Source organism: Octopus bimaculoides, chromosome 16 (genome assembly GCF_046866305.1).
Source record: "Octopus bimaculoides isolate indiv1 chromosome 16, ASM4686630v1, whole genome shotgun sequence".
NCBI classification, from domain to species: Eukaryota; Metazoa; Mollusca; class Cephalopoda; order Octopoda; family Octopodidae; genus Octopus; species Octopus bimaculoides.
Genome location: NC_142943.1, coordinates 28593218 through 28617845, shown reverse-complemented (window position 1 = coordinate 28617845; position 24628 = coordinate 28593218). Strand labels below are relative to the sequence as shown.

Here is a 24628-nt window from a genome sequence, read left to right as displayed (position 1 = left end):
TTATTTTTCTTGAAATGAAATAACTTTATTATTGTTTTATACAAGTTTTTTCTTACAAATTTATATTTTTGTGTTTGGTATTTGGTTTGCAAGATTCTTGATGTGAAATTGTGTATTGAAACAAATCTTATTGGCATAATGACAATCACAAGACACAGCTATATAATGGAAAATACTTTCATCCTTAGCCAAGGATACCTGTTGCCTGGCTGCCCTTCTGGCTAGTTGGTAATGTTCCCTACAATCACTTTCTTTCCAGATTTTTCAAGCCTGTTTCTTAGCTTTTACCATTCTATCAACCGTATCATCCCATCACCTTGCAACATTTAGGTTTGGCAGGGATTTTAGCCCAGCCACATGTCTATTCTATAGTCCTAAGCAGGTTATTTCATAAAAATTCTCACCTGTCATCTATGCTACAGGTGTCTAAACCTTTCTCTTGACAATCATATGCATCAGTTAGAACTTCTCTAAATTTATCCCCAATTGCAAAATCTTTTAGTTTTCATATCTTCCTTCTCTATGCCCTTTTTTGTTTGTGTGTATCCAGCTCTGACTCTGAAGTCACCAGCCATTGACCTATGTTGTGTAGTGCATTCTTCACCAGGAAAGGTTTTTGTATTTACAATCAGACTGGAGTCTGGTACAACCCTCCAGTTTACCAGCCATGGGCAAACCATCCAACGTATGCAAGCATGGACAATAGATGTTAAATGATGATGATGATGATGATGATGATGATGATGATGAATAGCCCTTCTGTCCTGTTTCTTGGCAAGAATGTAATCTCTCTAAATGGAAAGATATAAAAATATATGATATAAACATGAATAAAAAATATATAAATCTAAAAATATGTTGAAGCAATATTTGAAATAGTTTTCTTATTTCTTTGTGACATTTAGACCAGAGTGTGATGTATTGCTGTTGTACAAGCACCAACTTCACAGATTTTCTCATGACTGTCCACAACGACATCAAAATGTATAAGGTATGTACATTGTCACTCGTTGATTTGTCATGCAACTGCTGCCAGAATGGTGCACCAACTTCAAAGGCTTTAGTCCATAACATCAACCTTAGTACATTTTCACAGTCTGGTACTCATTTTATCAATCTATATTCATCAAACTGCTTTGTTATAGGACAGACAAGAGCACAACATAAACAATACCAGTTTTTAGACCTGCATAATCTATAAGCTTTTGATCATGGATTAAACAACATAAAACAAGAACATTTCTCTTTGTCTTCAAAGTTGGATCTTTTTACCATGTATATCCTGGTTTTAGAATAGGTATGTTGTTTATTCATAGCTGTAAAAGGTAACCTAAAAAGGTTAACATGAAGGGCATCTGGCCATAAAACGCTGCCTCAAGAAAACTACATTACCTAATGTCTTTAGGACTATAGAGTTGTATGATCTGAGGGAGTATGGTTGTTATGTCTAGCAGATGAAGCAACCACATATAGGTTTCCTCTTTGGTTCACATTTATCAGTTTCATTGGTACTTCACATACTTTCGTTTTTTTTTTCTTTCTAGGCACAAACCAAAGATAATATTAATGGTAGGAATTTTCTTGGTGTTTGGGACCTTAAACAGCCTTCAAAGCCAGCCAAGTGAGTTTTCCAGTTTTTTTTTTTTTTTGTAAATTCTTTATTAATTCATGAGAGGACATTACAACGATAGCCCTAAAATTTATGGAAAATGGTCCTGAATTTGGTGTGGATGAAAGACCAAAACACTTCACTGTTTACTCTGGGGTTGGAAGAGGGCATCTGGCCAGAGAAGGGTATGATCAAGTATGGCCCCTGCGCATACTCACACACATATATATAAGATACATTCCAGAGGGTTTGAGATTTTTTTTCAGAAGAGACATTTATTCATTTCAAAGCTGTATAAAGTTCTAATCTCCTTCAAAGTAGAATCTTCTGGTTTCAATACACTTGTAGCATTCCAGCCACTTCGTAAATGCCCCATAAAAGTCCTTCAAAGTGAAGGTGTCCAAATATGCGCACACCTTCATAAAACATATACATTGATTAAACAACATCCTAATGATAAGTAATAACATGCAAGGTGATGAGTTAGCAGACATTAGGGGTTCATATTGAAACCCCATGCGGTATTTATTCTAACTCTGTGCTCTGAGTTCAAATCACATTGAGGCCAACTTCACCTTTCATCCGTCCAGAGTCGGTAAAAGGTATCAGACCCAAGTGATGGATTATTGAAATGATTAGAGCATCGGAGCAGTTGCCTTTTGGGATCTGTTCTATGGTGAAAGCAATTCCTGCCAAAATTTATTTACCTTTCCTTTAGAAAATGGCAATGCTACTGAGAGGGAAACACTTGTATACAGGGGAGGCAAACCTCCTGAGGCGGAATATTCCAGGAGCAGTTAAATGGTTAACCCTGACCAGCAAAAGACCTTCACAACAACTAATGCACAACTATTATTTTGGAATTTTGTGGGAATTAAGCAAGAAATATGTTAATTTGGTCCAAGGACTGCCCAGGCCTGCCTAAGTGACGTATAATCAAAGGTGGTTCAAGTCATTACTTTGCTATTGTTTATTCAGGAATAGTGTATCTACGACTTCCTTAAACAATGTGTCAGATTTTTAAGCTGATAGGATAGACTGTAAATTAAGAGAGATTCAATTCAACTGCCATATCTACAGCACAAGTGACAATATAAAACCCTCAAATTTGGTTCCATAGAAAATATTACATCCTAGATTTATGGATTATTGAAAAATAAGTATTTTCCTTTCCAGGAATATTGGATTGGATTGATAAGGATTAAAGAGCAAGAAGATTGACAAAATTCGGTGTAAAAGCTATCGTTGAATAATTATTTTACATTTTGCTGAAAACCTGTTTTACTTCATAGCATCACGATTCCTGTTGCCAACAAAAGTAATTCTGTGAAATTTTCTTGTAATTGTTTTCTTGTTTTGGATTTGGCTTCTTCCTTTTTTTTTTTTTTTCCAGAATTCTTTCAAGTGAATCTCAAATTAGTTGTTGCTGTTTTGGTCCTTCAAGTTCTAAATTAACATTTGCTGGTTGTGTGAGTATTAAATATTCTCTTTACTTAAACCACAGAGAAAAGGAGAAACCTATACAAACTTGTATGTGCACACACACACACACACACACACACACACCATATTTCTTGTGTGTAATGTGAGAAATTGAGTACAAAACATCAAAGTCAAAACTGATGGATAGCATTATACATGAGTGAAACAAAAAGAGAAAGGATAAGATATATTACTGATTGGCACCTGTACTGGTGGCATGTAGACATATGCCGGTGTCATGCAAATTGGCACCCATGCTGGTGGCACATAAAAGCACCCATTACATTCTTGGAGTGGTTGGCATTAGGAAGGGCATCCAGCTGTAAAAAACCATGCCAAATCAGACTGGAGTCTGGTACAGCCTTCCAGCTTACCAGCCCTGGTCAAACCATCCAACCCATGCCAGCCTGGACAATGGATGCTAAATGATGATGATGATGATGATAGTTTAAAAAGACTGAAGTCACATTTTATTCAAGATTGCATTGTACTTGAGGCAAAATGGTGTGTGTGTCTTATATGTATATATGTGTAGTCCCACCCATGCTAGCATAGAATACGGACATTAAATGATGATGTGTGTATATCTGTAACAGGTTGTTAACGCTGTCATAAAGGGTTTAGCTTTATGGCGTTTCATCAGGTCCCAAAACCTTAAGAATATAAATGGGGCAAGAACATGCATGTGCCTGCATTCGCAAAAATGGGTAAACTAAGGTAATCCTATAAACCGGTCTTCCCCATTTTTAATATATACTGCTCTATACTTACTTGCAGGTATTGGTAGTGCAAATCAGAGGTGCAATCTGTGTGGGTGTTTTTTCAAAACACTGTCTGGTTTAAAAAGCCACATCAGACGCCATGAAAGGGCTAAGGTGTAGGTGCAGGAGGTAGTCAAACTCTGTTTAAGGAGTAGACAACCACCATATATGGGTACAGGACATCAAAAAAACGTAGACAAAATGAGAAATGATAACATATATATATATATATATATATATATATATATATATATATATATACACACACATATAATTCAGAAGGTATATTCTTTTACTTGTTTTACTCATTTGACTGCGGCCATGCTGGAGCACCACCTTTTAGTCAAGCAAATTGACCCCAGGACTTATTCTATAAGTCTCTAAGTTACGGAGATGTAAACACACCAGCATTGGTTGTCAAGCAATGGTGGGAGGGACACACACAAACATACAAACACACACACACATATATATATATATATATATATATATATATATATACGACACGCTTCTTTTAGTTTCCGTCTACCAAATCTACTCACAAGGTTTTGGTTGACCCAAGGCTATAGTAGAAGACACTTGCCCATGGTGCCATGCAGTGGGACTGAACCCGAACCATGTGGCTGGTAAGCAAGCTACTTACCACACAGCCACTCCTATTTATATATTTTAATGTCACCTGTTCTCTGCTTCAGGTTGATGGCTCTATCCTTGTGTGGGATACACGTGAAGCAGAATCTCTACACCAATCTATTCACCTCGATGGAGTCTCATATACAGTTCGGCATCCAGCATATAACACTGGTAAGTAACATAAAGTTAGGAACCATTATTATACTTCAATTCCCACAGAATACAGGAATAACTTTTCTCCACTCTTCTCGACTCTGAACTATAAAGCCTTCCTCTCTCAAGTTTTCTTGGTTAGTGCCATGTAAAACGCGCCCAGTCCACATTGCAAAGTGATTGTCATTAGGAAGAGCATCCTGCTGTAGAAACCATGCCAAAGCAGACAATTGGACCCTGGTATGGCTCCCCCAGCTGGCCAACTCTTGTCAAACTGTACAACCCATGACAGCATGGAAAACGGCTGCTAATTAATAATGATGAAGTCGTCAATGCATCTGTAACTTTGCTTTTCTCTAGGCAGGGCTGTTGGCCCTAGATAAATCCATTTTTACTTCTGGGAAGAGGTGATCTATAATAGTCTGGCCTCTAACCTTTGACCTGTCTAGCATGTGAAGCCCTGCTGTAAGGGTCATTGAGGTATAGAAGCCACCACACTGCAACAAGGACTGGACCTTGTAGTGGATGAGTATACCTAGTTTGTCTTAACATCACCTCAACTGAGAAGAGATGAAAGTCACACAGTGCTCTCGACAAAGTGTGTGATATTGGTGTTGGAGGGCTTAGAAAGGATGAGGTAAACCAATTCTGCTGTGACATGAGTGGGAATGAATGATGGAGCACAAATGAGGGCAAAATTGGGAAGAATGTACATGAGAAAAGACTGTTCTGGTTCCGACATGTGGTATGTATAAAGAATAATAACAGTGGCACCAGGAAGTGCCAAGAGGGATCCGAATGGAAGGAAGCAGTGGGAAAAGAAAACTAAGAGAAGCATGGAAGTTATTGTTTGGAAGCTGAACCACATGAAGATGACGACCAGGGACTGTAACAAGTGGTCAGATGTGTCAACCTCCTCATATCTCTTCCTCCCTCTCTCCTTTCTCCTCCTTCTCTTCTTCCTCTACTACACATCCTTTTCCTCTCGTGTATCCATACCAGTCCAATTATCTCTCCCGCATATACATCCATTAATATTTTTCATACCCACCCCCCGTCCACCCCACCCTCTCAGCCCATTCGCATTCTACGCCTGCAACAACATTTTGCTTTCAGCCAACCAGATTCACTTGATTCCTTTTCAACTTCCAAAGATTTTTCCCTTTTTGTCCCCTGCCAATGTTTTGCTTCCGTGCAGAATCTTACTCCTTAAACACACCTTAAAACGTCTGCCGTTTGCGCACATAAGTGCACATGCACTTTTGTCTCTAAACAGCAACAACGACAACAAAACTGAACTGTTTTCACTACTCCGTTATTCTAGCAACTGAGCTTTCACAGAATTCACCTGTGACATTTAATTAAATCATCTCCATGGTAACAGAAACTACCAGTTATATCTACGGAACCATTCATTTACTTCATAAATTCCATTCCATGGGAGGACCTCTCAGTCCCTCCCACTGCTAACCAGCAACTTTATTGCTTGTTTTTCAATGTATTTTTCTTATTTCTTTTAATAAAAATTATAAAAGGAACAAACTAAAATAACAACAACAACAAAAATTCCAGTAAAAGTTCAACATGTTACAATTCTTAATCTCTTAATCTCTGTTCAGCTGGATTAATGATGTTCAACTCACACCAGGCCCCTGTGCAGAGCATTTGTCATGTACCCAGGCAGTCTTATAAGTAAGTACCATGGATTTTACTCACCCTTATTTTGTTGATTTCCTACCTTGTGGTGCCAAGTTCCATTACTATTATTCTCGTTACTAGTTTCAAATTTTGGCACAAGGCCAGCAATTTCAGAAGTGGGGGTTAAGTCATTCACATCTACCCCAGTGCGCAACTGGTACTTAGTTTATCAACCTTGAAAGGATGAAAGGTAAAGTCAATCTTGGCAGAATTTGAACTCAGAACATAAAGACAGATAAAATGCCACTAAGCATTTTGCATGGCACAGTCGAGTGTCACAATGTCATTGTCATTCTCCTCAGTAAAGTTTGCCATAAAGTAGCAAGATGTCTGGTGCATTTGAATAAACCCCTTTCTCAGAAAGAAGCTTATTTCTTTTTACTGTAAGACTGTGGTTTACTGTAAGACTGTGGTTTACTGTAAGACTGAGCAAACAGATTTTGTTTTTAACCTCATTTGTGTTGTTCTCCTCCTCCTCTTCATCATTTAATGTCTGTTGTCCATGCTGGCATGGGTTGGATGGTTTCACCAGGGCTAGCAAACTGGAAGGCTGCACCAGACTCCAGTCTGATTTGGCATGGTTTCTACAGCTGGATGCCCTCCCTAATGCCAACCACTCTGATAGTGCTTTTATGTGGCACGGGCTCATTTGTGGGACACCAGTATCTGCCGTGACTGCGATTTTATTTGGCTTCATGGGTCTTCTTCTCAAGCATGACGTAATGCCAAAGGTCTCAGTGATTACCTCTGTGAGGCCCAACACTCGAAAGGAACTTTTCACATGCCACCGGCATCAGCCACATTGCCTCTGTGAGGCCTGAACCATCAAATCCTGGTGGCATCATTGAGAGGAATCCTGATGGAACCATCATGATATTCTACATGTGTTGGGTATCTAAATTTGACAAGGTACCGTGCAGTGGGATTGAACCTGAGCCTGCATGTTTCGGCAATAAGCTTCTTGACCACTCAACCATACCTGTGCCAAAATGTTGCTTCTATTTGTTTTTTCAAACCCAGAAGATTAAAACGGAAGCTCTTGTAGGATGTCAACTCATAACGTAGCAAGAGGAACCTTTAGGTGTCTAAATAGGGAATCTTAATAATCCAAAACTATAATTTCTACTCCATTACAACAGCCCTTATTGTAACACTCAATTATATCAACCATTTCTTTTACAGAAAGTGAGATCTGTTCTCTCTCAGTTTCCATTCATTTTGATTTTCTTAACTAGTTTTGGACTTGGCTTTGCCTGATGCAAACCTCTGCAGAAATTTCTTAAATCATGTCAATAAATTTATCCCCTTCTCTCACTGAAACAAAGGCAAACATCATCATCATTTTACAGTTGCTGTCCGTGCAAGCATGGGTTGGATGGATCCAGAAGACTAATTCTTACACGTATATCTGTTTCTGACTGGCTCCCATACTGGTGGTACGTAAAAAGCACCCACTATACTCTCGGAATGGTTGGTGTTAGGAAGGGCATCCAGCTGTAGAAACATTGCCAGATCAAATTGGAGCCTCATGTGACCTCCTAGCTTGCCAGTCCCCAGTCAAACCGTCCAACCCATGCCAGCATGGAAAGCGGATCTTAAACGATGATGATGATGATGATGACTTAGCTTCTTCTAAGGATACATGCCCTTCCTAACACCCATCGCCTTACGGAGTGGCAGCAGCACTAAAAAGGGTGTCATCTCCTTGGTTCACTAAAATACCTCTGTTCTACATTGTCTCTGAATAGTTAAGGTAAATGTGAAGAGGATAGATGAAGAGAAGGTGAGTGTGATGGGGTAAAACAGAGTGAGAGGATTATAGCCAGGGGAGTAATGGATGAGAGACACTGATAGCTTACATATTATACAATATATTGTTGTTGTTGTTGTTTACTAATCTCATGGTTATTATCTAAATATTTTATTTTGGCAGTTTAAAAGATTCAAGACATTTAAGTAAGTAAATATAATCCTTTATTTCAAGACATCTTCTTTTAATCAACTCAATACTACTTCAGGTCTTTTCAATATAAAACCACCTGAAAGTTCTGTCTTCATTCTACTGTAGTAGACAGTAGATCAGTGGTATTGTTGGCGTCGTTGCTGGAAACTGGCTGGAGCTGTGTTCTGTGAGATGATCAACGACCAGACTTGTAAGAGGTCTGAAGTCGAAGACAAACTGGCATGGATGAAGCAGGCTTATTTATTGATAAACAAGGGCTCCAGAAAGCAGCAGAAAACTCTTTCTCACGTGACCTTATTAGAAGGCCACGATTGGTCGGTATGCACCCTGGCGCGAAACAGAACTGTTGACAAATGCAGCACAAATAAGAGCCAATCAGGGTGATGGACAGAAGGGTCTTAGGCAGCCGAAAGCTAGATTTTAGCCACTACGTTATCATTCGTAAATAAACACCTGAGAGAGAGGTTTCACTACGACCACAACTCGGATACTGGTCAACATCTTTTGTTGTCAAAATGGATTTTATTTTGATACGATTCTTATTTATTCCCACATGACATTCTCTTCAGATATTTTTAGATGTTCATTTTGTACAGTCTGTGTTTACAAATTAATTTTATTCATTGAAATTATTATTTCCAAGTGGTTTTATTGTTTGTTTTTTCAACAAAAAAAAACCCATCAGAATTTAATATCACTTTGTAATATAAAAATCAATGGGAAAATCAATCCATTATGGCAAGCAATAAACTCACTGCTTGTAATATTCAATGATTAAAACTAGTTTTAAATTTATCTTTTAGGTTTGGAACCAGAAGTTTCCTTCCAGCTATTAAGCATGGATTGTATCGGACACATCAATATTTGGGTAAAAGAATATGTACATTCTTATATTTGATGTAATTTGTAGAGCTATGAAAGGGTGGTTATTTTCAGTTACATCCACAAGCCATGTGGATGTAACTGTCTTTACTTACATGTGGGTCATCTTCATTATATTGGGTTGTTTAGAAAATTAGCTTCTTTAACTGTAGCCTGTGTTTTCATATTTACCCAATTTTTCTGATTCCATTCTTGTGTTAATCATTTGTCTTAAGTATTGATTGTATTATATTTGTAGGTAATAATTCTTCTGTATAATTTAGGGACAACCAAGAGCTATTTGTAAAGAAATTTAGGTTAAACAACATCAAGTTAAACAACCATATAGTAATTCTTTGTCTTCAACAGAAGCATTAATTGTTCTCTCTAGTGAAATGACCTTGTAATCCACAAGACAAAAGAGCCCCCCCCCCTATACATAATCATATATAAGGAACATATGCCTGCAGGCACATTTTTCCATATCATCATCACCATTTAACATCTGTTTTCCATGCTGGCATGGGTTGGATGGTTTGACCAGAACAGAAGAGCTAGAAGGCTCCACAAGGTTCTATGTCTGCTTCTACAGTTGGATGCTCTTCCTAATGCCAACCACTTAACAGAGTGTATTGGGTGCTTTTTATGTGGCACCATTAATGGTGAGGTCTCCAGGCACCTGCAACATAAAACCCTCCAACATATCAACATAACCATGTTATTTTATGCACTTAGAACTACAAAGATCTGGAATTTTCAGTTGACTGAAATTCTTTGTACTTGCAGGTTGTTGTTGAACTGACTTCTGTACAATTTCATGGTTCACTCACAGAGCTTGGTTTGAGGCCTGGAAGTAAAGTAAAACTTGTGCAAAGCTCAACACTTAGTATCCAGAGTCCTCTGAGGTAACTGCTTCTTTTCATTCTTATCTTCATCATCATCATCATTATTATTATTATTATTATTAAGGCAGCGTGCTGGTAGAATTGTTAACAAACCGGACAGAATGCTTATCCACATTTCATCTGCCCTTACATTCTGAGTTCAAATTCTACCAAAGTCAACTGTGCTTTTGTCCTTTTGGGGGTCGATAAATTAAGTACCAGTGAAACACTGGGATCAATGTAATCAACGAGTCCCCTCCCCACCAAATTTCAGGTCTTGTGCCTTCAGTAAAAAGGATTATTATTATTATTGTTATTATTATTAAGGTATTGAGCTAGCAGAATAATTAGTATGCCCAGCAAAATGCTTAATGAAATTTCGTCTGCCCTTACATTCTGAGTTCAAATACTGCCGGGGTCAACTTTGCCTTTCATCCTTTCGGGGTCAATAAATTAAGTACCAGTTGCGTACTGGGGTTGATATATTCAACTTACCCACTCCTCCAAAATTGTTGTATGGCACTTTGGGCAAGTGTCTTCTATAGAAGCCAACCAAAGCCTTATGAGTGGTTTCGGTTGATGGAAACTGAATGAAGCCTATCATGTGCGTGTATGTCCCCTTGTGTTCAGATCACATGATTGTTGTAAATGAGAGTCACTGTTATATAAGCAGTATTATTCATTTCCAATATCCTGTGGAGTCATATCTAGTAATGGGGAAATATTACCTTGCTTGGAAACAGACGTTAAATAATAATCACACACATACACTTCTATACAGTTTCTGTCTGCCAAATTTTCATTCACAAAGCAATTGGCAGCCTGGTGCTATAGCAGAAGATATTTGCCTGAAGTGTCTCACAGTAAGATGGGTTGCAAAACCATTTCGAAGCAAATTTCTTTTGTGTTGCAGAATGCTAAATGTCTGCATGCCATTACCCACTGTCTTTCTTTCTATCTCTCTCTCTGGTTTTCTTTTATTATATTTTTTACAGGGATCCGCTCTGTCTATCTGGAATCCAAACTCATCAACTGTGTCTCTTACCTGAAAATCCAAACGAGATTTATATTGCAACTGATACAGTAAGATGGAATTAATTATTTTTCTAAATATTCATGTTATAAACGAGCAGCTCTTTAATTAACTTGATGATTATTATGCTGTTACCGTTTTAGTATAAATAATCTTCTTTGCAAAATTCTGCACTTGATAGATAAACATACTGAGGAATGACTTCCAACATCTGTGTTAGAGTAGCAGTTAAATTTCTCATAAGTTTCACCCTATTTTTTTTTTTTTTGAAAAAAAAAGGGAGAAGATATTGAATAAAGTAATTCTAGATACTCTACACCTGAAACAAAAATGAGATGGCCATAGTTAGCATGTCTTTTGTATTAGCTGTCTGCTGGATTAGGGCTGACCTTGGGCTAAACAACAACAACACTTACCTATATTGTCAGTAATTTTATTATTTCATGTGTGTGTGATCTGATCTTGACATTGTGTGATAGGTGTAGATGAGTGTCACTGTTATACAAGCAGTGTCGTTTATTTCTAAAATTCTGCAAAACTGTATCTGGTATTGGGGAAAATGTTACCTTGCTTGAAAACAGGAGAGGGTTGATGACAAGAGGGGCATACAGCTGTAGAAAATCTGTCTGGACCCAACTCTACCTGACCTAGGTAGAAATGGAGAAGTGGACAGTCAAACAACAACAATGATGATGATGAATTAACTCTTGCAATTATGAATTACAGAATTAGCATTTGTTGTGGCTTATCCCCAGTCAGTAGTAATCAATGGACTTATGGTTTTATTGATTGTTAAATGACTTGGTATAATTTCAAGATCATTATCATCGCATCCAATGTTTTTGGAGTGAGATTTATTGAGTCTGAGATTCCTTTTCTAATGTGGTTTTCTTTTCTTTTTTTTTTTTAAGTAAAATATTTTATTCTGATGGTTTTTGCATGCCAACACCACCAAATAGTCATTTTATTTATGGAGCATACAAACATCACTACTGACCAAGTGATATTAATACAGAGATACAAAGAAACACACACACACACACACACACACATATATAACAGGCTTCTGTACAGTTTCTGTCCACCAAATTTCACCCACAAAGCATTGGTCAATGCATGGTTATAGTAAAACTAGCAGGCAGTGTGATCAAATCCACGTGGTTGTGAAATAAACTTCTGAACTGCACAGCTATGCCTGTACTTACCAACTAGATTTAGATATAAGGATCTCTGATTGAAAGATATTCTGCAGTTTGATAGAAAACAAAAAATGTCTTCCTTTGCCTTCCTGTTTCTCTTAACTCATCATCTCCATTTTATGCTGTTTTCTCTGCTGGAGGGCTGTAATTCTGAATAAGAACTCTGGCATTTTACAGGACCATGTCTCATTCATACATACCACTTTTGTTATGGTTTCTGTGGCTGGATGCCCTTCCTAACACCAACTATATCACAAAGTTTACTGGGTACATTTTATCATGATCCCAACAGTTAAGATATCCTGTCCTCAGCCTAACTCGAAGGCCTTCTCAACCCTGCATTGTCTTCACTCATTCCCCAGCCACTTCACTTAGTGTACTAGGTGCATTTTTATCATGGTGCCAATATTAGAGGGGTTGCATTGTGCCCCGCAAGACTAAAAAATCTTCACTGCTTTACATTGCTTCCATTCATTCGCAACAACATGATCAACAAGCTAATTAAATCTAGTAATTCTTCTTTTTATTCTTCTTCCTCTCTGTGTCATATTTTATTCAGGGACACATTGTTCATTCTGTACGACTTGGATCCATACCTTATCCTAGAGTTCATTATCCCCAAAAAAGTAAGTATTGCATATCTGTTAATTGTTTTAATTAATTTTCCTCTTGTGACAATGAAAGCAAAATTGAGACCTAGAGGGAGCCCCTACAAGGTCACTTGACCTGCTAGAAATAACAACCAAATTTCTTTTCAATCATTTGCTACTATCTTAAAATCGGAAAGACACATTAGATAATGTTGCCTGTGTATCTGTTAACTCAATGTTCAAATTAGAGTTTCTTTTATCCTACTAACGAGATGGTTAACTAACTGTTATCACATCCAAATTATGTTGGTGTGAATATTTTAAATTCATTTTAAAAAGTTTGGTATTTGAGGAAATATTTCCAAATGTTTCTATTTTATTTTCCAGTGAATGGTTCCTGTGTGCTCTCTGAAGTATTATCTATTGATTTTTCCCCATTCAAGCTGCCTTGTTTCCTGGTGGGTAATATTTATGTGTTTAGACTTTTTTTTTTTAATCTTTTAGTGAAAAGGAGAAAGCGACTCCCATCACTTTTGACCGGAATTTCAAGAAGGGAGGAAGCCATCCTCAAACTGAAGACCTGGTCTAAATGCTTGCGACAGAGTGTCAGGTGGTGGATCAAGTGGACCACCCAACTAGGTCATAGTGTGATTTGAACTCAGCGTGCAAAGAACCAGAATAAATACCACAAGGCATCTCCTCCTCTGTCTTTGTCAGTTCACTGCCCTATACTGTTATTTTATTTATCAATCCTTCCAGGATAAATAAATACAAGGTGTAAGATTAAATACTTCATTCGGAGTTCTAACAACACTTCCAGTTTGCTGCCTGGCAAGAGAAAATTAAAGCATTTGTAAGTGGAGTAAAAATCAAAACTTGAGATTGGTTGAAAAATTCTACCTGAAACGGTGGAGATGTCTTCTTCAAATGCAACATTACACTTCATTTCTTGCATCTGTATGTACAATTTAGTATCGCAGTCAGGATGTGGTTGCATCTGATTTACTACTTAGACATGTCACAGTTGAATTGATGTTGGGTGGGGGGAGAAAAAAAACCATACTCTGACTGACAATGATTTGAAACCTTAACGATTTGCTTCAATGGTTCATGTAAATTTCTGGATTTGTATACCCAGCCAAATCATATTTGTTGTACAGTTCTATATTTAAGAGATGTGGAATTATGTACATCATTTACATATGACAGATATTTGTCCTCATCTTGTTTGTTAACACGTTTCGACTAATATACCCTCCAGCCTTTATGGGCATATGGTGTAGTGGTTAAAAGCGTGGGCTACTAACCCCAAGATTCCGAGTTCAATTCCAGGCAGTGAACTGAATAATAATAATAATAATAATATCGAAAAATACCTTAGGAATGAGAACCCAAGTTCAAAATTTCCCCAAGACACCTGATGAAGGCTGGAGGGTATATCAACCAAAACATTGTGTTAACAACAAACAAGATGAGGACAAATATCCGTCAAATGTAAATAATGTACATATTTGTTGTGTACACATTGTTGTCAAATATAAAATCAGTAAGATTGTTATAGTATATTCTAAACCTCATCCTGAATCATTGCCAATGCTTTCGATATATAATAGGCTGCAGAAGAAGAAGAAGACGACGTTCTGACGCATCAAGGCCAAAGTTGTTTGAACACATCAGCTTCTGTTGCATTTGCTGGCAGAGAGATATCAGCTTCAAGCCACAATTTAATTTTCTTCTTTCTTACATGCAGGGAAATTGTTGTGTGGTTAAGAGATCATCCTACTAATTTTTAAAATCTGACAACCTGGTTGAGACCCTGAACTTTGCTGACCTCAGTTTCATAAAAACATTTTAAAGGATATCGCTATTATAAGTGCAGAAAATGAGAAACAGATACTGTTGAATTGCATTAAAAAAAAAAAAAACAAGAAGACTTTGGTTATGGGGTACTGCAATAATTGATTTGAACAACACTTCACTGGGTGACAGCCACACTTGATTTAAACATATCTAAATAAAATTTTGTTTCAAATTTCTTGTTATCTTCTGTCATTTTCAGATCTAGGACAAAACATCAGGTAATTTTTTTATATTTTAATTTTGTGTTAACTCTGTTTCAAAGAATGTTTACTGGAATATTTACATGTGATTTCTATATTTTTCCATACACAATCAAGACTGGTTATTCTGATGGCAATATTCACCTGTATCATACAAACCGTGGTAAGTACTTATATGATAAAATATTTTTTCACAAAAAATGAATTCTTTTATGCGTCAATAAGTATATTAGTCACATAAAGTATGAGTGAAGCCATGATCTTAATGCATCTAAATATCGATTTAAATATATCATTCATTAGTTTGTTTTCCCATACTAACAGGTTTGGACAGGTGCCACAGTTCTTCTTCGTAAAACAGCAACAAGAGACTTCATGCCACTCATGCTAAGGAGGTTATTTAGCCCTCTAGCATTCAGATCACTCTGTCAAATGCAATGTTTACTTATTCACATTGTTTTGAGTTAATCGGGCATTATCTCATAGCTTCAAGGTTTCGATAATGTGATTGTTATTTTATACGACATTTTCAGGTAGGTGTGATAGGCCAGATCTTGGAGGTTTGAATGTAAAATGGGTCAAATATTTGGGCCAGAAATAGCCAATTTAAATACTAAATGGTTAAAGTAAAGGGTTCACTCTCCCTTGTGTCAGCTTGTGTGCAGAATTCCTACTTTCATAGATTAAGTCACCTTTGCTGTGGTTTACAGAGTGCACAAGTTCTTTGTCCCCTCTTCCTAGTTTTTGGCATTGTTTTCATGACTGGACACAACATATTGGAAAGATAATGACATAAGTTCTTAACCTTAATATGTAATGACTTGCTTTATTGTAAACACTTTACTCTTAAATCTTCTTTACCTTTAAACAATGCTTTCATTATTTTACTAGAATGTGCTATCAACAGCTGGCCTTTGTCCATGACTGGAATCTCAAGTATAACACAGGTCAGATGGTCTAAAACACGGCCTTGTGTTTTCTATGCGATCGCTGATCACAGTGTTGTGTTTGTGTTTGACCTGCTGCAGCAGCATAACAAACCTGTTCATAAGAGAACCATTGAAAATAGGTAATTAGCTTGTAAATAAATCTCATTTTGAAACAGAATCAAAACTTGGAGTAAAGATTATTTGCCAACATGACATGGCAGTCCTGGTTTAGGACGAATGTTGCTGTAATTTAGCCATAGGAGGCATCATCTCCAGCTGGCTATACAACACGATCTGTGTCCTTATATTTTCAAACAAGAGAATCTAGCATCCCCACTCAGCTCAGTATCGTATAGCCAGCTGGAGACGATGTCTCCTGGGGCTAAATTACAGCAACATTCGTCCTAAACCAGGACTGCCATGTTATGTTGGCAAATAATCTTTACTCCAAAGTACTTTATTTGTTGAATATCTCTCGTTGTGAGATTTACAAACAGTAATTTTCTAGAATCAAAACTTGTTTTGAAACCTTTTCAGGAAATCAGATAATACCATGGGCTACAAGTTAAGAAAGAACGTAACTTATTCCAGATAGGAGATCAGTTCTTATTTAATCATCATCATTTAACATCTGCTTTCTATGCTGGCATGGGTTGGATGGTTTGACAGGAGCTGGCAAGCCAGATGACTGCACCAGGCTTCACTATCTGTTTTGGCATGGCTTTTACAGCTGAAGGCCCTTCCTAACATCAACGATAATTATTCAGAGCTGAAATATTTTGCTTGTAAAGAAAGGGTGAGAAGAAACGTCTCCTTTTGATGTGGCTCGAACAATGTAAAGCATAAGTTTCTTCCAGGAGAGACTGATAGCTCTAGCATGTGAAGTCGAAAGAATCTTTTGAACTGAAATTTGTTTCTGGGGGTCATCTTGTTGGAAGTTTTCTATACCAGAAACTCAGTCTTGTAATGATTCTGTTACAGAACAGAAACAAATGATAGAAGAGTTAGAACTTTCTCTCTCCCAATAGGAAGTTTCCCACTTCCTCTAAAAAGAATGTAAAAAAGGTTAGCACAATTCTTGTGATATCCTGCATTTCAGGACTGGCTGACCAAAGCAGTCCCATGCAGTACTGTGTTACACTGATGTTAATACTGTTATACAATTGATATTCTTTAACATTACTGGATTGTCAGAACAGTAAATGTTCTTATTTTGGTGGAAGCAGCTGCCAAATGTATTTCTTTGGTAGTAGACAAGATATATATATTGAGATGAAGACGAATAAAGAAATTGTTTATCTTTTGCATAGGTGTAAATAAATAATGTTGGTGTGATTGGCAAAAAAACTGAGGAACAAAAATAGCCATTCCTTTGAGAAGTCTAACAGAAGAATTGTATTGGGTGATTGGGAAGTTGTTGTTGACACATTGTGCAGTCTCGAAATGATTAGTTCTAAGTGCAATTTATACAAGTTGACCAGAATATTTGAATAATATTTACTTTAAGAAGTAAATACATTGAAGTGATTACAATGGCAACACAGCCTGGTTCCTTTGCTATGAACAATCTTTAACGACCGTCCACCCACTCTCTTTTTATTCCTTTAACTTAACTTCACCCATATATTTTATGTTAGTCTATGTGTTATTAACTTAAAACATAAGAGTCTGATTTTAATTTTTCATAAAATCCTACATTGAAAATGTTTTGTGAGAAAAGAAAGATATTTTAATGATTTTTCCAAACAATTTGTTTCTAATCTTTGGTTTTATATTTTCATTCACTTTTACAGAATCACTGCAATGGAAATATTTTGTCATTTAGATGACAAAAGTCATATAATACCAAATGAAAGAATGGTAAGGAAGTTTATTTTTTCTTGTTTTAAGTGATTCATTATATTCAAACTAAGAGCATTATGTAGATAGGAACTCAATGCAAAGCCAATACTGCAAATACTTTCTTCAAAGAACTCCAGGTTTTCTGGTGTTCTTACTAATGTCACATCATTTCACATTTCACTTACATTGTAAGCTATACACATACATACACAATGGACTTCTCTACAGTTCCAGTCAACCAAATTCTACCCATAAAGTACTGGTCAAGTGAAGGACATGCTTGCTCAAGGGGCCACAAATGTGGAGCCTTAGGGTTGCAATGAACATTTTTTTAAGCTCATTGCCATTTCTGACTTACACAAAGCTATTTCCTCCTAATAATGATTCCAAGAGAATTGTCAGGGTAATGTTGTTGCAATCTAGAGCTTGCCGATCTTCCTTATTTTGAATGCATACCAGTTCATAGTCAAAGAGACTCAGAGGCCGGCCTAGCTGTTGATGTTATAAATACCTGAATTTCTTACATGTAAAGATCCTTCCTGAATCAGATAGACACACAGGACTGGCTTCCTGGATTCTATAGCATAATATTCACCTCTGAGTGGACTGAAGCAAGAACACACCATATCAACCGATCCAAGAATCGAAACCCCAAAATCTTACAACCACAAGTCCAACACCGTAACCATTAACCCACACACCTCCTCTTACATGTAACGAGCAGTAAAATAGAAATTAAAAATCAGTTGATATCTGCAACATAAATTCTTCTGTTTTGGCAATTCACTAACTTCATAATCAGAATATTGTCACTGTTTCCACATGTGCCTCCATTTCTCTCTCCCTCTGTTTGTCCAACCCCTTAATATAAGAAGCATCAAAAGCATTGGTATCATTAATGGGTCCTTTAGTTAGCTGAATGAACATAAATTTAACTACGTATAAACTGTCTGTGTGTGCTATTAGTTGATCAAAAAACCAAAACAGAAGCTTTGTAGGTTGCGCAGTTTAATTTCAAGCACCTATTAAGAATAGAGAAAAAGTAATACAAGCTGAGACTTGGGGCAACTGTAAGATTTAGAGTTCACATCCTGTTAGCTGTGATGTGATTTTAAACAAAATACTTAACCCACAACAATTCAGTCCACTTAACTTCGGGTATGTACCATTGAAGGGATAATTCACAACCTGGGAAGAGTAGCAGATGTAAAATTGACAAATGGTTTGTTTAGCCTGCAGTCTTTAATTTCCTGACCAATGAAAGCTGGCAGAATTGTTATTGCACCAGACAGACTGCTTAGCAGTATCTCTTCAGGCTCTTCTGCTTTCATCCTTTCAAAGTTAATAAAATAAGTTCCAGTTGAGCACTGGTGGGGGAGGGGGGGATCAATGTAATCAACTAACCCCCCCCCACACACACACATGATGCTGGCCTTGTGCCAGAATTTTAAATCTTTAAAGTGGTGAGCTGTCAATCATTATCTTGTTGGACAAAATACTTGGCAGCATTCCTTCTGACTCTATGTTCAGAGTTTAAATTCTGCCAAGGTCAACCTTTGTCTTTCTCCTTTTGAGAGTCAATAAAATAAAGGGTCAGTTGAAGATTATACTTAATGTATTCAGCTTTTACCTGTTCTTCTAAAATCGCTGGCCTCCAGCCAAAATTTGAAACCATTCTATTTAATCTCCCTTGTGCTGGGCCAGGGAGAGATTTGGTTCACCTGCTTAAAGGCTTGAGATGAACACCAATCCCCTGATAAACAAACAAATCCATAAAGAAAAGGGAATAAGCAGTGTCACCATGGTTGAACTGGATCCGGTTTGTTTTGTAGCAAATATCTAAATGTTTCTAATTTTATCATTGTGTAAAGCTGTTGATAAGAGCTTTGGTGGCTGACAGTCTTGCCATTATAATAATGGAAGTGATTGCCTTAGAGGAAAGAGATACTATTTATAGTCCCCCACATCCCTCTCACAGTGCAGCACAGCCAATTCTGAGAGAAATAGAGATACTGGATCCAAGTACTCCCCTGGTACTTCATTTTAATGACTCCACCACCATCCCAGAAGGATGAAAGGCTAAGTTGGTCTCAACAGGATTTGAACTCAGAATTAAAAAAGCTGGAACAAAGACCACAAGTAACCTGGCAGAATCAACAGGTGGAAGTACCAGAGCATTGTTCTAACAGTTTTGCATTAACAAAGTTATTGAGGAAGTTTACTTTCACCATTGAAATACTTCTTATTTAAAAAAAGGTTTAGGGTTTTTTTGTTTTTTTTAACAGCAGTAGCTATTGTTATGGGTTGCATTTTTAATAGGGTGGAAACACTGAGCACTCAGGCCTATGATTAAAAGCACTCCAGTCTTACTGGTCATATCTTTTTGTGCATCTTGTACTACATTGCCCAAAATGTTCATCTTTTTAGATGGTAAGGTGCACTTTGAGGGAAATTATCTACTGTTTTTAGCAAGTTACGTTTTGTCTGTTTTGACTTGCCTGCAACTGCTTTATTTCCATTTTGCTGCACTAAATCTCATTTCCCTTTTTCAATCTCTATATTGTTAAATGCACACAATGTATCTTTATATATTTAATGATGGCCTCTTCTTTTCTTTCCCAGATTTTATGTTTGTCTTCTGGAAAAATTGAAATTCAAACAATATCTGCTTCCTTCTCACAACCTCAAGATTTAGAATGGGAATTTCTAGAAAAATATTTGGAAAGATCTTGATTACAACCGAAATGTTTTTATGAAATATATAATAATAAGAGGCAAATTATTCATCCTTTTATTTGTTCAACAGGCTGCAACGTGAGAGTAATGCATGAACATACTGAATTAAATATCTTAAAATGATCCAATACAAAGAACTAAATATTTCATATCTAGATCCTGCTTGGATCAACATTTGCTTTTTGTCACCAGAGTCTATAAATTAAAGCACTAATAATAAAACAGTCTGGTATCATGCCCCCTCCCACCCCACCCCCCAAAAAGTGGGGGGTGGTCAATACTATGATAAAGGGGGGGAAATCTACTATTCAATAATGTTCAAGATATTTAAATATAACAATTACACCATGGAGTCATTTTAGCCATTTAACTTGCAAAAATCAGTTAAATTCACTTTTCATTTCTGTTAAAATAACAGTCTCTTACGAAGTGTCAGGTTTTGTTATACTTCTGTAATCTTATTGCTGACAATTCCACTACAAAGACTATACCATAATCTAAAAGGTTATATGATTACTCTTTTACTTGTTTCAGTCATTTGACTGCGGCCATGCTGGAGCACCGCCTTTAGTCAAACAAATCGACCCCAGGACTCATTCTTTGTAAGCCTAGTACTTATTCTATCAGTCTCTTTTGCCAAACCGCTAAGTTATGGAGGACATATACACACCACCATCAGTTCAAGTGATGTTGGGAGGACAAACACACACACACACATATATATATGACAGGCTTCTTTCAGTTTCCGTCTACCAAATCTACTCACAAGGCTTTGGTCGGCTCAAGGCTATAGTAGAAAACACTTGACCAAGTTGCCACGCAGTGGGAATGAACCTGGAACCATGTGGTTGGTAAGCAAGCTACTTACCACACAGCCACTCCTGCACCTATTAAGAAATAATTTTAAATAAATGGTTTTTGTATTCTTAAACAGCTAAAATGGCTCTTCAATGATCACACATCAATTAACTGTCAAACAATTACAACTCCAAAATTTAAACTAGAAGTTTACAGAACAAAATATTTTTCTAAACCTTCAAGGTATAAAAGGACTTTTTTTTTTTTTTTTTTTGGTAAGATTGTTGTATCTCTGAGTCAGTGAAATATTTAGCACTTATATTTATAAAGCTGGCTGCCAAATACTTTTAAATGAAGATCTTTTACAGAGTAATTTATGATTTGTGTGACAGCATAAAGAAATGACAAACTTGTAAAGAAATAATTGTTTATTTTGTTCATTCTAGAAAATGCAAATATTACAAAAGATGATGATAGAAAAAAATAGATAAAATAAGGTGAAGTAAATTTCACAAAATATGTCTTCGAAAAAAGAGGTATATTTTGAAGTGTATTGTCATTTATTACATTTTATTTATAGATACAATGTTGAGAGGTATTAATCAACAAGAGAATGATTTCGGTAATAAAGGGGCAGAAACATGCCATATACTACAATAAAAACAGACAAGACACAAATGGGAGAAATCTAGTAGTCTTTGGTGAGTTTGGTTTAATTAGAATTTCCTCCAAACAATGACAGAATCAAGAGGAAAAGGTCAATAATGTCGATATAGAGAGCCAGTGCACCGAAAATATATTCTTCAGGACTTAGTTCGTATTTCTTTCCTCCCATTATCAACTGAGTGTCAAAGATTAAAAACTGAAAAGAAAAATATTTATCAGTTATTTTTTTTTTTTATATAAATTTATTAGAATGTCGTTTAAAGAATAAGAAACTGCCACACTTAAATATAAATATTTTCCCTCTAGCATAAAAACTACAAAATTATAGGTGACAGGGATGAAAGTAAAAATTTAATTAGTGTCGAAGAGAAAAGGGTTTTCTTTTGAACCCTAAAATTTATGTCATTAAGTTAGAAGATGAATATTGACAAGTCCCTTAACCCTTTGGGGGTTGTTGGGGTTGTTGCAGCCATACAGCATCTCTAGGATGAGAGAGCCTGGCAGAGGCCATCCTTCTCCAGGCTAAAGTCATTTTTGCCAGCTGAGTGGACTGGAGCAACATGAAATGTTTTGCTCAAGAACACAAGATTGTGGTTTCAATCCCTGGACCAAGCAATCTCATAGTCATGAATCCAACCCCATGACCACTAAAAGACGTGCCTCCATTAGTGGTACTCATTTCTAAAGTTGAGTGAACTGTAGCAACATGAAGTGTTTTGCTCAAGAACAATTCGTTGCCTGGTCCAGGAATTGAAACTACAATCTTACGATCATGAGTCCAACACCCCTAGACCTCCACAGATATAAAAACAGTAAAGAATAGACTTACCAAGGCATAAACCAAAGCAATAAGTGCAGCATAAACACTGGTCAGGACCTGGAAGTTAAAAAAGATTTAATTGAAGTTAATTAATGTTATAATTATCTCAATATAATTTTCATTATTTAATAGCCAAAGCTTCCAGCATTCCTAACAACAGGTGAGGATAAGCTGTTACTTCTCCACATTGAGGGGCCACGGCTGTGGTACTATTGACATTTGATTAGAATGCCAAAGGTAAGACCTGCAAGATGGATCTTTGAAACTGAGCCAACTGGCAGGAGACCTTGGAGTAAACCGAGACTGAGATGGTTGGATGATATCTATAGGATCATGCTGGGAATCCGATCAGAAAGTGTAGACACTTCTGATAGGATCCTATGAAGCGGGTGCATGAGGACTCCCCAACAACTTTCCCAGGAATAGAGGACAAAGAAGATGGATGGATAACATACAAAACTTTAAAAACCATTATTTTGAATTGGAGGGTGAGAGATGGGAATCTCTGTGGATTTTACCTTTTATCTAAATTGACAAATGTTTAACTAACAGAAAATGAGAGCCATTCATTACTTAAACATACATAAAGTGAAAATACGAGAGAAAACAAATTTTATCTTACTCACCGGCAGAGGTTTGACTAAGGCATATTGAGTAATAATTAATGAGAATCCAAACATAATCACCACCATAACCAGAACAAATAGGAGACCGGAGCACACTGTGAAGTCAATCTAAATATAAAAGAGTTAAAGTTTTCAGAACAATAAATACATTTATATGACATGTACAGAAAAGTGGAAGCAGTAAATTAACCAGATTCTTAAAAAATAGACCTGTATTCCACAAAACCTCCAAGCTCCACCAGTTTAATTTTTTACTTCAGGAAGTATTTAACTCGCAATTTTCAAAATGTAATTATAGTTTATTAATTTGTAATTAAATGAGTTGAGTATGGAAACAATTGTAGGTAACAGAGAATTGACAATGTTAATAAATTGATATCTATCTGTTAAAATTCTCCATTTCTTCTTTTATATATATATATATATATATATATATATATATATACACACACACACCTAAATAATTACTTTGTTAACAACACAAACTGATGGTCGCTTGGAAAAGTTGAAACAAGCTGATTAATCTCAAACATGATGGAAAGACTGAACAGTGGAAGATCTGAAATTTAGATCTGGCTAAACTGTTGAATTTATTCACACCTCTAGCCCAACCCCCATCCCCCTTACAAAACAAAAATCCACGACACTCACTCAAGTGATCGTTGGACTGACACTCAAATCCACGACACTCACCCTCTTGAGTATCGGCTAATATTTATGCCATGTTCAATACTCAAATCTGACAATATTGAATTGTGAACTCTTATAGCTAGAATGAAAAAAAAAAAAATTTTTACGGTATGTTATTAAGCTTTCAACAGCTCTAAATATTATTTCTATATTGCTAGAAAGTGCAGTTAAAATTTTTCTATAGTTTCCTTCCTTCAGCCTTCTTTTCCTTTCAACCTTTAATGTCAAATATTTCTGTTTATTAAAATTTATACTAGTGTTGGTGCCACGTAGAAAGCATCCAGTTCACACGATAAAGTGGTTGGCATTTGGAAAAGCATCCAGCTGTAGAAACCATGCCAAAACTGACCTCGCCTGTGCTGGTGCCGCATAAAAAGCACTCAGTCCACTCTATGAGGTGGTTGGTGTTAGAAAGGGCATTCAGCCATAAAAACTGTACCAAAATAGACACAGTGTAGTCTTCTACCTGGCCAGCTATTGTCAAACCGTCCAACTCATGCCAGCATGGAAGACAGACGTCAAATGATGATGATGTATATACATCTATGTGTGTCTATTATTGTGTCTGTCCCCACCATCTCCATTTGGTGTGTTT

The 24628-nt window shown here is 36.6% G+C and overlaps 2 protein-coding genes across 12 annotated transcripts in view; one reads left to right on the top strand and one right to left on the bottom strand.

Annotated features, from left to right (window-relative positions):
- The window catches only part of LOC106878388 (cytoplasmic dynein 2 intermediate chain 1), a 66120-nt gene extending 42385 nt beyond the window's left edge, over positions 1–23735 (top strand). For 9 of the 11 annotated variants that reach the window (XM_089364282.1, XM_052973988.2, XM_089364283.1 and 6 more), the window contains 15 exons: positions 906–991; positions 1545–1621; positions 3003–3078; positions 4548–4656; positions 6258–6330; positions 8270–8292; positions 9103–9167; positions 9947–10065; positions 11040–11127; positions 12836–12902; positions 13254–13324; positions 15044–15089; positions 15818–15995; positions 17649–17715; positions 20320–23735. In XM_089364282.1, the coding sequence (XP_089220408.1) occupies positions 906–991; positions 1545–1621; positions 3003–3078; positions 4548–4656; positions 6258–6330; positions 8270–8292; positions 9103–9167; positions 9947–10065; positions 11040–11127; positions 12836–12902; positions 13254–13324; positions 15044–15089; positions 15818–15995; positions 17649–17715; positions 20320–20430 (1256 nt within the window). In that variant the 3' untranslated portion in view covers positions 20431–23735. The remainder of the gene's footprint in view (positions 1–905; positions 992–1544; positions 1622–3002; positions 3079–4547; positions 4657–6257; positions 6331–8269; positions 8293–9102; positions 9168–9946; positions 10066–11039; positions 11128–12835; positions 12903–13253; positions 13325–15043; positions 15090–15817; positions 15996–17648; positions 17716–20319) is intronic. The other 2 variants (XM_089364287.1, XM_089364286.1) reach the window with 1 other exon arrangement.
- LOC106878397 (protein lifeguard 2) overlaps positions 21642–24628 on the bottom strand; it is a 28578-nt gene continuing 25591 nt past the window's right edge. The window contains exons 10-12 of the mRNA XM_089364290.1: positions 23344–23451; positions 22727–22774; positions 21642–22093 (exon numbers count right to left, since the gene is read on the bottom strand). Of these exons, the coding sequence (XP_089220416.1) occupies positions 21944–22093; positions 22727–22774; positions 23344–23451 (306 nt within the window). The 3' untranslated portion in view covers positions 21642–21943. The remainder of the gene's footprint in view (positions 22094–22726; positions 22775–23343; positions 23452–24628) is intronic.